This window comes from Schistocerca americana, chromosome 11 (assembly GCF_021461395.2).
Source record: "Schistocerca americana isolate TAMUIC-IGC-003095 chromosome 11, iqSchAmer2.1, whole genome shotgun sequence".
Taxonomy (NCBI): domain Eukaryota; kingdom Metazoa; phylum Arthropoda; class Insecta; order Orthoptera; family Acrididae; genus Schistocerca; species Schistocerca americana.
In genome coordinates, this window is record NC_060129.1 from 196570561 (window position 1) to 196587631 (window position 17071).

The following is a 17071-nucleotide window of genomic DNA, read 5'->3' on the forward strand; positions in this document are numbered from 1 at the left end:
GTGTGAAGTAAAATGACTCATTCCACACAATTATCATTTATTGTGCAAATGATCTGTCAAATATGACACTAGCCAAGTACAATGGCATTGTTGATGTATCAACTTAATTTTCACAGAAATGTAATACCACGGACTGTAAAATGTCACTTCTTTCCATTAGATTTCCACAGGTTGCTTTTTAATAACTCGTCCGCTCTAAAACAGAATTAAGGAAGCTTATGACTAACTGGTCACAGCTTGAGATACTGGCAGGAAACGTACAAAATCCATCAAAAAAGTTCCAAGGCTGCTTTTGTTTTTCCTGACGTATAAAGCAAAATCAGCACAATAGCTACAGTGGTGGCTCAAACTAACAACTGCAAACAACCGATGTGGATTCAAGTAGACACTTGTGAGAACGCAGTGTTACGTATAGAATGTGCAGTCACGGTACGTCAACACTGTTTGTGTCAGAAATTGCAATGCAACATTATCTACAAAACATGTTTTTGAAACAATGTCTAGAATGTTATGCAGGAGAGAAAAAGATTGCTCAAAGTTCTTGCAGCACACTGACTCTCCTGTGGGAGGGGATGGGGGCGACTGGGGAGGGGAGGGGGGGGGGGGGGGTAAAAACCAGGTTTGGGAGAGAATGGCAACAGAAATGCCCTGACCCCTACAACAACTTCACTGAAATAGCAAACATGGACAATTTGTTTCAGGCAAAGTGGAGAAATTCAAAAGGAATTCAATACTATGGTGACATAAGCCAACATTCAAGCCAATGTCAGGTACAAGTTTAACAATATTCCAAAGAAGGACTTTTATGACAGGTTCACACAGCAGTACGAACATTCTGTGCATTGTACTCTAGTAGTGTGGGGGGTGGGGAGCAGAGGAGGGGGAGAGGGGTGGTGGGAGAAGACTACGTAGGAAACCTGAAGCATTAAAACTGACACCTTAACTTTTTTCTTTTTTTATTAATCCAGTCTCCATACTTTTTGAAGTAATTGCGTATAAAGACCTTTAATGAAATGGAGAGTAATAACAATGTGAGGGGAGATCTGATATTTTTGACGACGTGGTCACTTGACAAGGTGCTCAGCTGTTCTTGTACCTGGCGCAGTGCAAGTCGGTGGTGGATGACAGGTCGCCGCCCCCGCTGCCTCCACCTCCTCCTCCGTCTCCAGTATCGGTGGCGGCAGCAGCGTGGAGCACCGGGGACCCGTGCCGAGGCCCGGTAGCCGTGCTCGGCAGCTGGCAGTGTTCCGACAGGCCGGAGTGCTGTTGCTGCTGTCGGGGGTGGTGAGTGCGGTTTCGGTGTCGAATGTGGTGCGCGTGTCCACGGTCCGCTGCCACCTCGACCGCCGCTGACGGGCAACTGCCGAACGGCCAATTCGTGCGCTGACGGCGGCGGAATTTGCCGTTCTCGAACATGTCCTCGTACTGCGGGTCTGCAACCGACGGACAATAATTATTTGGTGTGCACGTCATCAAAGTACACACTGAGACACATACACTGCAACTGAACGTGAAAAATAATGTAGGTTGCCGATATCTTCTCGAGATATCATCCGAATTCTAGAAGTAAATTCTCACTCTGCAGCAAAGAGTTGCCTTTTCTTCTTTTTTTTGTTGTGGGTATAGGCCGAACAACTTCAGTGGTCATTAGCGCCCAGACTACATTATGAATGCACTGTGAGGCACAATGTTAAAACAGCAACTAAAAAGGACAACACTATAAAAGGCACATTAATAGGGGCAAGGGATTAAAAGAAAACAGCATAATCAAATGTCCTCAGACAGGTTTGTCAAGCGGATAAAACGAAGAACGCGAGCAGCTGCTCCCGGGTCATCTGCTAAAATTTCATCCAGCGTACACGTCAGGTCAAGATCAATGCGCAGTGTATTAAAATTCGGACAGGACGTTAAAATGTGGCGTACCGTGGTGCCGGCGCAGCCGTCGGCAGATGGCGGTGGCCGAACCGGCAGTGTCCGATCCGTAACCGGGCCAAAACGACCTCCTGCCGAGAAGGGCGCGAAGAGGTCGTCCGACCCGTGGGGAGAGGTTTCGGAGCCCGAAGCTAGTTTTCGGTAAGTGTAGACCGATCGGTATGCCAGAGCGATAAAATGCACTGACAAATGACCCTGCTAAAATCAGACTAAGGCACACAACCAGAAGCTGTCCGAGGCCGGAGGACCGCAGCCTCGGCCGCGGCATCTGCAGCTTCATTCCCGGGGATACGGACACGGCCAGGAACCCAAATAAAGGTAACCCGAGAATCGTCGTCCGCCAGCTGCTGAAGAGAGCGTCGGATCCGGTGCACGAAAGGGTGAACTGGATACGGATCACTGAGGCTCTGGATGGCACTCGGGGAATTGGAGCAGAGGACACAAGCAGAATGTCTGTGGCGGCAGATGTAAAGAACAGCCCGATAGAGGGCAAATAGCTCAGCAAAGAGTGTGCCGATACGAAACTTCCCGGCAGATTAAATCAGTGTGCCAGACCGAGACTAAAACTGGGACATTTGTCATTCCTGGGCAAGTGTTCCACTGACTGAGCCACGGAGCACAACACACGGGTCGTCGTGACAGCCCTAGTTCCACCCGTATTTCACATACTACATTCCTTCGGAATTTCACAGTTTTCTTCCATACATTAGCAAGCTAGCACTCCTGAAAGAATGAATTTTGTGGCGTCACAGCCTAGCCACAGCCCAGTTTGAGTCCCGGTTTAGCACACAATTTTAATTTGGCAAATTTTCATATCAGTACATACTCCACTGCAGAGTGAAAATTTCATTCTGGAATTGTCCCCCAGACTGTGGCTAAGCCACGCCTCCGCAATATCCTTCCTTCCAGGAGTGCTAGTCTTGCAAGGTTCGCGCGAACTTTGGAAGGTAGGAGATGAGGTACTGGCAGAATTAAAGCTGAGCGGACAGGTCGTGAGTCGTGCACGGGTAGCTCAGTCTACAGAGCATTTGCCAGTGAAAGGCGAACTGTCCCGAGTTCGAGTCTCAGTCTCGGTCTGGTACACCGTTTTAATCTCATAGGAAGTTTCATTATCCCAGTCGCCGCAACATACAGATGTGTTTCCTACGCGTCATCTTCAGAAGAAATGATTGGTTCGTGGGTGTCAAGTTCGTTCCTTTACAGCCACTGCACCACAGACTCTTCTGATGAGGATGAGATAGTTGCCAGAATGAGATTTTCACTCTGCAGCGTAGTGTGCGCTGATGTGAAACTTCCTGGAAAATTAAAACTGTGTGCTGGACCGAGACTCGAACTTGGGACCTTTGCCTTTCGCGGGCAAGTGCTCTACCATCTGAGTTACCAAAGCTTGAATAACGCCTCATCCTCACAGCTTTACTTCTGCCAGTACCTCGTCTCCCACCTTCCAAACTTTAAGGCAAAGGTCCCGAGTTAGAGTCTCGGTCCGGCACACAGTTTTAATCTGCCAGGAAGTTTCAATGAGCTAGTTGTTTGGCTCCAGAAGACATGTCACATCTGATGGAGGTGGTACCAGTGGAGGGCAAAACAGATGGTGGAGGGTGTCCGTCACAAAGTCCCGGTCCTGTCTCTTTATTCCCACTGCTGCCTCTCCGCTTTTGCATCCGAGCATTCCTAACCTGCGTTTGCCGATGCCACATCCCACGCAAAACTCAGTCGGAAACTACTGCCCAGGTTGACAAGATAGTATAGTGTATTGTTCAAATGTACAGTGCCTGCTGAAGGCTAATATCTAAAATTATACAATTCTTTTTGATGAACACTAAAAGGTCAATCAATAAGTATGCCAGAAAACAGAACAAATAGTAATATTTTAAACTTTGATTTTATTAAACTTGACAAAATGTTTTAAGTGTTTTGTGTATAAACGTTCCGTCTAGTGGAATAATTATCGTGAGAATTGCTGTACACTGTAGCTAACTGCATTTTAAAGACAAGGTACCTTATGAAGTATTATGAATTTTATAATATTTGATTTGAGCTGCTCCTCAGGAACATTATGGAAGTTGCTATACAAAAGCTAGTTTTTGAATAATAAACAAAAGTTAATTTATCATATCTATGAAAAAATATGTCATTTGTAATGTACCATTCTACATTTTTAATGAGAACATACTTGCAGATTACTAGAAAGTAATTTTGGTACTTCTTATTTAGTAGAAATCAGAAGAAAGTTCTTATTCAAAAATCTAGGCAACACAGTCCAAGAAAAGGTACAACAAATTGATCACAAAATGAAGTTTGAACAATTTTACCCTAGAAGAAGAATGGGCAGCTCTGAGGGATGAAGTAGTGAAGGCAGCAGACGATCAAGTAGGTAAAAAGACGAGGGCTAATAGAAATCCTTGGGTAACAGAAGAAATATTGAATTTAATTGATGAAAGGAGAAAATATAAAAATGCAATAAATGAGGCAGGCAAAAAGGAATACAAACGTCTCAAAAATGATATCGACAGGAAGTGCAAAATGGCTAAGCAGGGATGGCTAGAGGACAAATGTAAGGATGTAGAGGCTTGTCTCACTAGGGGTAACATAGATACTGGCTACAGGAAAATTAAAGAGACCTTTGGAGAGAAGAGAACCACTTGTATGAATATCAAGAGCTCAGATGGCAACCCAGTTCTAAGCAAAGAAGGGAAGGCAGAAAGGTGGAAGGAGTATAAAGAGGGTTTATACAAGGGCGATGTACTTGAGGACAATATTATGGAAATGGAAGAGGATGTAGAAGACGAAATGGGAGATACCATACTGCGTGAAGAGTTTGGCAGAGCACTGAAAGACCTGAGTCCAAACAAGGCCCCAGGAGTAGACAACATTCCATTACAACTACTGACGGCCTTGGGAGAGCCAGCCCTGACAAAACTCTACCATCTGGTGAGCAAGATGTATAAGACAGGTGAAATACCCTCAGACTTCAAGAATAATATAATAATTCCAATCCCAAAGAAAGCAGGTGTTGACAGATGTGAAAATTACCGAACTATCAGTTTAATAAGTCACAGCTGCAAAATACTAACGCGAATTCTTTACAGACGAATGGAAAAACTGGTAGAAGCGGACCTCGGGGAAGATCAGTTTGGATTCCGTAGAAATGTTGGAACACGTGAGGCAATACTAACCTTAAGACTTATCTTAGAAGAAAGATTAAGAAAAGGCAAACCTACGTTTCTAGCATTTGTAGACTTAGAGAAAGCTTTTGACAACGTTAACTGGAATACTCTCTTTCAAATTCTGAAGGTGGCAGGGGTAAAATACAGGGAGCGAAAGGCTATTTACAATTTGTACAGAAACCAGATGGCAGTTATAAGAGTCGAGGGGCATGAAAGGGAAGCAGTGGTCGGGAAGGGAGTGAGACAGGGTTGTAGCCTCTCCCCAATGTTATTCAATCTGTATATTGAGCAAGCAATAAAGGAAACAAAAGAAAAGTTCGGAGTAGGTATTAAAATTCACGGAGAAGAAATAAAAACTTTGAGGTTCGCCGATGACATTGTAATTCTGTCAGAGACAGCAAAGGACTTGGAAGAGCAGTTGAATGGAATGGACAGTGTCTTGAAAGGAGGGTATAAGGTGAACGTCAACAAAAGCAAAACGAGGCTAATGGAATGTAGTCAAATTAAATCGGGTGATGCTGAGGGGATTAGATTAGGAAATGAGACACTTAAAGTAGTAAAGGAGTTTTGCTATTTAGGGAGTAAAATAACTGATGATGGTCGAAGTAGAGAGGATATAAAATGTAGACTGGCAATGGCAAGGAAATCGTTTCTGAAGAAGAGAAATTTGTTAACATCGAGTATAGGTTGAAGTGTCAGGAAGTCATTTCTGAAAGTATTTGTATGGAGTGTAGCCACGTATGGAAGTGAAACATAGATGATAACCAGTTTGGACAAGAAGAGAATAGAAGCTTTCGAAATGTGGTGTTACAGAATAATGTTGAAGGTTCGATGGGTAGATCACGTAACTAATGAGGAGGTATTGAATAGGATTGGGGAGAAGAGAAGTTTGTGGCACAACTTGACTAAAAGAAGGGATCGGTTGGTAGGACATGTTCTGAGGGATGTAGGGATCACAAATTTAGCATTGGAGGGCAGCGTGGAGGGTAAAAATCGTAGAGGGAGACCAAGAGATGAATACACTGAGCAGATTCAGAAGGATGTAGGCTGCAGTAGGTACTGGGAGATGAAGAAGCTTGCACATGATAGAGTAGCATGGAGAGTTGCATCAAACCAGTCTCAGGACTGAAGACCACAACAACAATACCGTATTTGCAAAAGTAAAACTACTGCGCAAGAAATTGGTAAGAAAATAAAAGAAACTTTACAGACACTTAAAGTACGTGGATCCTAAACACGACTCCTAGATCAACAGCAACGATTCTCGTAACTTACGTGTAACCTTCTGAGATCAGTGACACCGTTTTATCATTACCCATACTGATTCCATAAAAGAACACAGTATAATTGTCAAGTACTCTTACTTCCACTGCCTCTTTTGTGACCTAATCCCAGAACACGCAAGTGCGGCACAGAATGCTTGTCTCTTCAAAAACAAACATGTGCCCTTCACTGATGCTGCGCTCTACCACTGCAGACTTGAACAGACAACCGTGATCTGCTGCATCAATGGGCTCTGGGATTTGCTCATTACACTGGAAGCGGAAATACGAGTAGATTACAATCTTGTCAATTGCAACAAAGGATGTGGCATTAGCAAAAATACATCGGGAACACTCTGACATGTGAGTGGCAAGGACAGCTGACAGGATAGACGGCCAGCACAACGACTGCACTGTCGGAACCCCTCAACCCTACAGCGGGACTCCCAACACCACCTGCAGAAACATCTCTCCCTGATGTACACCTATTGTGGTCTGCTGGCTACACAGGAATGAACTGAACATGAAGCTGACAGTTTGCCTGAACGTGACAAGTTGGAAACATTCCAAACAGTTGTGAGAACCTCACACCACGACCCACCTGGTAACCGGAGAAGATTTATCTACAAAAATTCAGCGACAAAACCTGCATTCCCAATTCAGCAGTGTTCACTACCGTTCACTTGTATCTGCCAGTCTTCTAAACTAATATAGTTAGTGAACTATTTCCAGAATTTCTATCCGAGATAACCGACAGGATGTGACTAACGAAAGACACCTGACGAAGACAATTTGAACTGGTGTTTGTGTGTTGCATGCAAAAAAAGTGAGCAAAGGAGAATGTAAAAGACATCACAACATCACATATGGGCTAAGGCGGGTGATTATAAAAAAACAATTATTTTTCTTTGTGCAAATATCTGGGGATTATTCCAAATATAAACTCTTATTTGCACGAATGTGGTCAATGAATGACACGAAGTTGAGCGGAGACAACTTTCCTTAATAAAGAATTTTGTAACTGTAAGGGGCAATGAAAAGTTTCGGTTTGAGGGAATTGCTGCAGCATGTACGCAACATAGCACAACTCCGATGCAAGTACATAAGCACCGGACGCAGCCGAGGGATTAGTGTGGCTTTTGTATCTCTCTCACGTGTGTGTGGTAAATGCAGAATCGGGAACTGTGGCGACATTATTATTAAATGCGTCCAAACGGGACCGACGTGCTCTTTTCTCAGCTGCCGAAGGGTGTAAACTGGGCAGCAATGTCTATAGAAAACCAACATTGTGGAATAGTGCACCAAGTTCCGTGCCAGTGACAATTTGACTCGAGACGGTCTCGTATCACAAATGTCTTAACACTAAAGTTACACCAACTTAAGTGAGAGACACCGGAGCACTCACCGTATTGTCTCTCTCTCTCCCCGTGTGATTACTGCGCCTTCGGTCCTTTAAAAAAAAAAAAAAAAAAAGGCTCGAACAGTAGACCGTTCCTGTCGGGTGAGGATGTGCAGTAGGCAGTTACGGACTTCTTAGACACATAAGGACACGGTGTTGTTCCAAACAGTTATCTTTAAACTGGTGCATTGGTGCAATCTTGTCAATTGGTGCCATGATTTCCTCAGTGCTCACAGCGATTCTGCCTGATTGGCATACCAATTTTAACAGTACGGCCTTCGAGTCTGAACGTTTTGATTGCCAGTTACACTAGAGCATTTGTATTTTCTTCAGCAAATGTTAGTGTATTTTTCTCTTTCTTTCTTTTCTTCCTTCTTTAACGTAATCATGACACTCTTAACCTTATACACACACTGTTGAATCAGAAATACAGCTAAATCTGCCAAAATATTTACTTCAATTTCTACATCATTATGTTACTTTCAGCACTATAAGAAAATTACACTGTTGGCAATTAAAAGCCTGTATTAGTTTGTACTAAACTTTACATCTATAATATTTTCAATATGCCAGGAAAAATATTTTAAGTATATGGGATGAGTAGTGTTATCATAAAAACTATTATGTTAGGTAGGGTCACACATAATTCCATAATGCTGTTCTCTGTAATATTTCGGAAATCTATTTCTTAACTTTGACTGTTAAGAAGGTTAATCACCTTATAAAATTTCAGTTGCTTTTTCATCAATTAGGGGCAAGTATTTCAAAATTTTGCATTATTTCGTAAAAAAACTTAATTCCAAAATTATGTTAAAATGTATAACTATCACATTTCTATAAATTTTGCTTATATTCTGAATATGGTCTACCTGTTAAATGGTAAGTCAGGCTTGCAGTGAAAACATATCACTGATAATGAGATTGTCACTCTGCAGCGGACTGTGCACCGATAGGAAACTTCCTGGCAGATTAAAACTGTGTGCCGGACCGAGACTCGGACTCGGGACCTTTGCCTATCGTGGGAAAGTGCTCTACCAACTGAGCTACCCAAGCACGACTCACGCCCCGTCCTCACAGCTTTACTTCTGCCAGTATCTCGTCCCCTACCTTCTAAATGTTACAGAAGCTCTCCTGCGAACACTGCAGAACTAGCACTCCTGAACGAAAGGATATTGCGGAGACACGGCTTAGCCACAGCCTCCTGTGAGAGCTTCTGTAAAGTTTGGATCAATCCGTAAAACAGGTAACTGGAACAAATACTCTGAGAATCAGTACTAATGAGGATAGGTAGGAACATACCGTAAAGACGATCACCGGGCCGCAGACGGGCACACAGGAAAGACAATCACACTCTCACAATTAAATTTTTGGCCGTGCCTTTGTCAGAAAATGAGAACACACACACACACACACACACACACACACGCACGCACGCACGCACGCACAGTCACTTAGACAAAACTCGTGCACACATGACTGCTGTCTCTGCCTGCTGCGTCAACAGCCTCTGAGAGTCAGACCCGAACAAACCACTCGTCACACCTCCCTGCCTCTCGTCGGCAGCAGCTAGGCTAGCGGCAAGACGTGGTGGCAGCACTGGCTGCGAGTTCAGGGGAGTGGTAGAAACGGGAGAAGCCGTAAGAATGAGTGTGTAGGAAAGCGGCTCACATACTCAGCTGTGCCCAGCCAACAACAATGCACGAGACCTCAGTAAACAAACCACTTTATCTACTGAGACAAACACAAGATTTTTCCAGCAATGGTTCAAATTCTTTGTGGTATTTCCTCGATTTCCTTGACACATTTGAAATACCCCGATTTCCAGAGCTTGTGATAACCCTGGAGTAACTCGCAAAATCAGAGGACCTCTGCAGTCGAAGGAGGTGGTCATCGTGACCTTACAGGAACTCGTGTGAACAGTTTTGGATTTCTTTGGTGGGAAAGAAGCCAGATGTCGCTACTACCAGCTCTGGCCTTTGATCTCTGACTGTCAGAATGCCATCGGATTGAATCATCCTGTTACACAATACTGGCTGCTCCCACACCGACAACTGGACAAAGGCTACTCTTCAGTGATTTGGTTGATACACACTGCAATATCCTCCATTCAGCCTGGACCTTTCACCGTGTGATTTTCATATCTTTGGTGACCTGAAGAAAGACAAACGTGGGCATCTGTCGGATGTGCAGGATTGGGTGCTCTCGTGAATCTGTCAGCAGCCGAACACATTCTGTGGAAAGGGGAAGAATCATCTCTTCTCCCGCTGGGATAAATGTCTTAACGTGTGTGGCGATTACCTCTGAATCCGACCCTGCCATAATCCTGTTCTGCTGGGTGCTCAGTTTTTCATTTGACTGTCTCTTATACCTCATTCATAATCTGTAGGAAAAACTTTTGTTCTGTGCTGAAAATAAGTGCGCAGAAGGACAAAAATTTAATTACAGGCATAGAAATATTGGAGTGCCAGCCTGGTAGCATTCAGTGAAGTTTCTCATGGTATAAGAGCTTCCATTTCAGGAGGGCTGAGCAGAACAAGGGACATTGATGTGAGCAAAAATTTCCTCATAATCTTAGATCAGAAACACGGGGACTACAGCCGTAAAATGACAGCCAATCAGTGAAGCCAAAATGAGCATATCAAACACTGAGTCAGCATATGCCCGCATAACATATTACAACAGATACATGAAAAGTCACAGCCAGCAGCTACAGTATGCAAGGGCACACCGGCACACCGTCGGCAGTCGTTACACTCGACACTGGACAAAAGCCCGTGGCATTTTAACCACTCAATCTGGCTGGAAGCTAAAGAACATTTTATTTATTTACTTATTTATTGGTCAGAGATGAGTGTAGGAAAAGGCAAAAGAAGGTGACAATAAACTCACCGAGCGTCCAGTAATAGCCGCTGCCGACGCCACCCTCCCGTGGCACTTTGACGAAGCACTCGTAGAGCGACAAGGTCCCACGGATCGTGTTTCTCCAGCCCTTTTTGTTGTGCTCGAAATAGGGGAAGCGGCTCGTGATGTAGGCGTAGATCTCAGAAAGTGTTGCCCTCCTGCCAGAAAACAAAAGCACACAGCTCAGCCTGGACCGTGCAAAGGAGACCCTGATATCTGTAAGTAGGAGCAATGGGCACTTTTCGGCTCCCTTACTACGACTGTCCGACAAGTCGTCTTAACACTTTTGACTGTGTGCAATTTCAGAAATATATAGTTCTTTTATAGTTTTTGGTGGTTTCAAGCTGACAAAAAGCTCTACTGTCCATTTTGGGTTGTCGTAGTTTATTTGTTAATAAGACTGGGGACCACAGATTTATGACGTTCTGCTCCCTCAGGAGCAAAATAACACACGACGAACTAAGCGAGGAGGGCATAAAAAAAATTATTCGCAAAGACAAAGAGGGCATTCTTGGGCAAGAGAAGTCTGCTAGCATCAAAAATTGGGCTTAATCTGAGGAAGAAACATCTGAGATGTTCGTTTGGAGCACAGCATTTTACAGTAATGAGTCACAGACTGTAGGAAAACTAGAATAGACGACAATCAAAACGTTTAGATGCGGTCAAATAGAGGATGCTGACAAATCAGATGGACTGATAAGGTAAGGAATTGGGGTTTTCCACAGAATTGGCAAAGAAAGGAACATATGGTAAGGACAGACAAGACGAATGGACAGGATGATAGGACATTGTGTTAAGACATCAGGGTACAAGAGGGAGTTGTAGAGGGTGAAAACTGTATCAGAAGACAGTGGGACACACATAGCACTCTGAGATGAACAAATTGGCACAGGAGATGAATTCAGGATGGGCCAGCTAAAACCAGTCAGAAGACTCACGCAAAAAAAGGGGGGGAGAGAGGGAGGAGAGAGGTGAGAGAGGGGGGGGGGGGAGGGGACAAGAAAACAACAAAAGCCTGAGTGACCACAAAAGCCACAGGTACTAGGCCACAGAACAAGTCAGTACATATATTACAAAACGCAGATAATATCATTTAGAAATAAAAAGTTATAAAATTAGTAACACATCAAAAAACTGTCAGAGAGTATAGAAATAAACAACAAATTACAGAGGACTAGTTTTCAACTACTGTGAGGAACTCCTGGACGTAATGAAAGGAATGTGCTGCAAGGAAACCTTTCAAACTGGATTAGACAATGGGGGTTTATTGCCCAATCCACTGAGGGGACAAAAGTCATATGATACATCCCAATATTGCACCAGACCTCCTTTTGCCCAGCGTACTGTAGCAACTCTACACAGCATGAGCTCAACAAGTCGTTTATTTGTGACATCCTCTAAAAAGTCAATGAGAAAGGGTGCCTAGTACAGAATAGAAAGAAATGTACAGGTTGAGTGGTTGGGAACATACGACGATATGGGTCGCTGGTGGAAACTGCATTTGGTGGGGTGGCGAATGAAAAAAATTAAATGGGTAAGCCCAGATATGAGGACATAAGAGAGAAAGAAACTAATGAAGAGTAGCAAATGTGAAAACTGTGATAAATTTAACAACAAAGTTGGGGACCACAAAGCAGATGAAGTGAATCAATTCATCTACCTTGCAAACAAAATAACATATGAGAGGCAAAAGAAAGAAGGCATAAAAAGCAGGCTAGCACAAGCAAGAAGGGTATTTCTGGCCAAAAGAAGTCTACCAGTATAAACTTTAATTTGAGGTAGAAACTTCTGAAAATGTACGTTTGGAGCACAGCAGGCACGGAAGTGATTCATAGACTGTTGCGAACCAGAACTGAAGTGAATGGAAGCATTCGAGATGTGGAGGTATAGAAAACTTAAACTTTGTGTTCTGCCTTACGGCAGGTCTCGTCATGGGGGAAGCCTCGTCAGAGAGGTCCATCGCACGAACGGTGGACAACACAACGCTCAGTCCCTGAGCGGAGAACATCTCCGACCCAGCCGGGAATCAAACCCGGGCCCCTCGGTGTGACCTACCGCCGTGCTGACCACTCGGCTATCGGGGTAGACAGAGGTATAGGAGGAGGTCGAAAATTAGGTAGACTGATAAGATGAGAAATGAAATGTTCTATGAAGAATTGGCAAGAAGAGAAACATGTGGAAAACATCGACGAGAAGAAGGGACAGGATCATAGGATGTGTGCTAATGTATCAGGGAATAACTTGCAGCATACTGGAGGGAGCTTGCAGAGGGTGAACACTGTACGGAAAGCCAGAGGTAAGAATACATCCACAGATAAAAGAGGACGCTGGGAAATAGTTGCTCCTCTAAGATGAAGACGTTGGCACAGAAAGAGGAAGTCGTGTTGACACACCAAACCAGCCAGAAAAAAACTAACTGACAGTATTTGATGTTAGAGCAATTACACTGTCATAATGAGGACAGCTGACAACTGAAACAAACACAGAAATATGTGAAAGCAAACTTATCGACAATGAAGGAACAATACCAAGTAATACCTATCATATGTGAAAGATGCCACGGGTAACACTAAACTATAGTTTATGGATGGAGTGATACATTTTCATAGGGTGACCAGATGCAATTGTTTAAAAAGGAGGACAAACATCTTCAAAAAGGAGAACACAGGAAGAAAAAAAGAGGACACATAAAACGGGTCAACTGCAGATGAGGATACGACTCGTCAGCTTTGGACAAGTCACGTGACTGCCGGGAATCACCGGTAAAACTAGTAGTTAATTGTTACTGATGGTCAGGTGGTGGTTAAATGAGCAATATAAAAAAAAATTAAAAACATTCATTGTGGTGACAGTGTGGTGTCGATTGTTTTGTAATGTCAACAACACAGAATTGTTTACAAAGCGAAAAACCTAAGACCATTTACCTCACTTCATTCGACGCACCGCTACCAACATCTACAATTCGAGCAGCAGCTGACGACATGTAAACTACACTTTAACCTTCCAAATACAAATAAACTGAATGAGTATGAAACAATGAAATAAAAAACCATGACAGTTAATCTGTCAAATTATTTCTTACCTTTATTGGCCACTGAGACATACGAACCAGCTCCACATATCTTACATTCCGCTTCACATTTGTTTATCCCTTTCTTAAAGTCGGATATTTGCAGGAAAGGACATCAGAAAATGTACACTTTCGTTTAAACATAGCCAAATATTTTACGTAACTCACTCGGTTAAAAATTACACTCACAAATCACACGTGCACTACAGGAAGCCAAGCCAATACAAAGCGAAGATACGAAACGAAAATTTTAAATGATCAATATTTTCATTCGCTTATAGGTCGATCGACGATAACATCGACGATCCTGGTACCACGTACTAACACCGCCTTCGTGCGTGTTTATCACGAAGGCTGTCCAATAGTTAAAGTATTTAAGAAAAGAGCAATAGAATGGGACACTGTAAAAATCCGCCCGGACCCCGGACAAAGGGCTAAAAAGGAGGACACGTCCGGATTAATCCGGATGTCTGGTCGCCCTACATTTTCGTGAAGGAGTTTACATTTCCCTGCAGCAGTGCTACCAACCTGTGTGGCGAATGCACTATGGCCATGGCACTGAGCTCCACGTAGCTGAGCGGCGGCTTCGTGTCGGCGGCACCGGTCGAGCCGGCAGAGCTGGAGAGCTGCTCTCCATCCAATCCACTGGCAGCAACATCCGAGGCAGTTGCCCTGCTGTCGGTGTCTGTGCCACTGCTGCCGATGCCACCAGATGTGGAGGTCAGAGTAACCGGTTCTCCCGTCAACGTCACCGTGTCCGACACTGGGCCGTCATCCTCACAGTGGCCACTGCTACGGTGGGGCGAGTCGGGGGCACTACCGCTAACCTCGGAGACCGACACACCGGCTGAAGTCGGAGCAGCGGTGCTGTTTGAGCGAGAGAAAGGCAGTGTTCGGACAACCTTATACAGTTTAGATGTACACTAATAAATGAACATAAACAGAAGTGTATCAATTTTAATCACAGAATTTGTAAAACCAACACTCGTATTAGTACGCTGCCTGATAAAAGTAGTTAAGTACCCAGAATACATGACCGAACGTAAATGTAGCTCGGTACACAAACACACTGTCGGCAGGTATGTAAATGATGTAGCCCTTTAACTTAAAACCCCAAGTTGTCTAATTTTTATTATGTTGTTGTTGTTGTGGTCTTCAGTCCTGAGACTGGTTTGATGCAGCTCTCCATGCTACTCTATCCTGTGCAAGCCTCTTCATCTCCCAGTACCTACTGCAACCTACATCCTTCTGAATCTGCTTAGTGTATCCATCTCTCGGTCTCCCCCTACGATTTTTACCCTCCACGCTGCCCTCCAATACTAAATTGGTGATCCCTTGATGCCTCAGAACATGTCCTACCAACCGATCCCTTCTTCTGGTCAAGTTGCGCCACAAACTTCTCTTCTCCCCAATCCTATTCAATACTTCCTCATTAGTTACGTGATCTACCCATCTAATCTTCAGCATTCTTCTGTAGCACCACATTTCGAGAGCTTCTATTCTCTTCTTGTCCAAACTATTTATCGTCCATGTTTCACTTCCATACATGGCTACACTCCATACAAATACTTTCAGAAATGACTTCCTGACACTTAAATCTACACTCGATGTTAACAAATTTCTCTTCTTCAGAAACACTTTGCTTTTTATTAATCTGAAGGAAAATTCCAAGTATACTATTTACATATTCGACTGCTAGAGAGCATCCGGTGCTACATTCGTAGCCCGGTTGTCGCATTTTAGTCGATACGGTTGCCACTAGATATCACCTGTACTGTGTGGATACACGACAACAAAACACGCACTTTTAGACTGTCCTACATTGTTGCTTAGGCATTGCTTTAAAAGAAGGATGGCTGAGTAATCCAGAGTTTGACTCTGAATTTAGCTGCTCAGGAAGTGATGAAGAATGTGATGTTACTTCATAGCAGACAGGAAGTGTCAACAGTTTGTCAGCTGAGTGACAAGTGCTCTCCTGTAGTACGAGATAAATACATCCACTGTGCTTCAGTCACCTCCTCCGAAATTAGTGTTCACAGGGAAACGTTGTGAAACACATGATTATTCTTGTAACAATATTATGAAAAGAAAGCTGCTACTCACCATATAGCAGAGATGCTGAGTCACGGATAGGCGCAACAAAAATGCTGTCACAAATAAAGCTTTCAGCCAGCAAGGCCTTCACCCAGAATAGACGACAGTCTCTCTCTCTCTCTCTCTCTCTCTCTCTCTCTCTCTCTCTGTCTCTGCGACTCAGCATCTTCACTGTATGGTTACCTTATCTCTTTATATTCTACCAATTATCCCTGCACAATTCTATGAGTGACTTATGTTTCCTACTTGACCATCTATATACTCGCAGAATCTATGTGAAAAGTAGTACAGTACTATTACTATTCCACGAGCGCATAATTACTCTTTGTAATATTCTCACTGGTGTGTGTTGAGAGGACTTCTAGGATTTTCTCCATGCCGAATAGCCGCATTGAATAATTGTAATTTTGCTATCGAGATTACTGGAAGAAAGAGATTGGAAATATATTGTATGCTAATCAAGAGAATATATACTGAGCATTTACATCAAAAGTCTGTAACGAATTTCATTATATATATGTATTCTCTAATTGGAAATTTGCATGGAGGTGTCGTTTCGTTGGTAATCAGAAGGAAACTTCCAATGAATTGGAAACGAACCTGCAATTATTAGATCCAAGAGCTCCATTATCTCATCGGATGATTAAACTCTATCAAAGCAAACTTTCTGCTCGATCTGAGGTTTCCCGATTTTCTACACAACGCAAGAAAACCAAGACATTTTATTTACACAGGATTGCAGATCGCTTCGAATGATCGAGACTGAGGACAAGGAGTCATCGTCCGATTCTGATTGAACGAGAAAAGCTTAATTATAACTTTCTTGAGCGACTGTGATATGGCTGCTTATGAATGAGATCATTAATAAAATACTAATAACTAAATTTCCTCCTCTCCAGCAACCAGTATAAACACAATATTAATTAAAATTATATGGTGAATAGCAACTTTCCTTTTCATAATATTGTTACATTCTCTCCTGGATTTTCCATTGTTTGACATGATTTGTCTTCACAGCTACACAGAAACCAAAAAATATCTTCCTGTTTCTGGATATTTTAATCAAAGCACATAAGACTGTATTCATTATAAGGATGGTTTTCATTAATAATAAAAAAAAAGATATTAATTCACAACATAATTTGAAAAAATGTTACGTTAACGGGTTAGAGTTCCAATTGTCTGTGACAGGCATGAAAGCCACTAGATTGCTGTAGTTTGCCTGGCAACTGAGTGATGTTAGGCA

General features: G+C 43.2%; 1 protein-coding gene across 3 annotated transcripts in view; it reads right to left on the reverse strand.

The window, feature by feature from the left end:
• Positions 1-984: 984 nt before the first annotated feature.
• The window catches only part of LOC124553956, a 241926-nt gene continuing 225839 nt past the window's right edge, over positions 985-17071 (reverse strand). For all 3 annotated transcript variants that reach the window (XM_047127970.1, XM_047127971.1, XM_047127969.1), the window contains 3 exons: positions 14260-14598; positions 10650-10819; positions 985-1433 (listed from right to left, as the gene is read on the reverse strand). In XM_047127970.1, coding sequence (XP_046983926.1) covers positions 1081-1433; positions 10650-10819; positions 14260-14598 — 862 coding nt within the window. In that variant the 3' untranslated portion in view covers positions 985-1080. The remainder of the gene's footprint in view (positions 1434-10649; positions 10820-14259; positions 14599-17071) is intronic.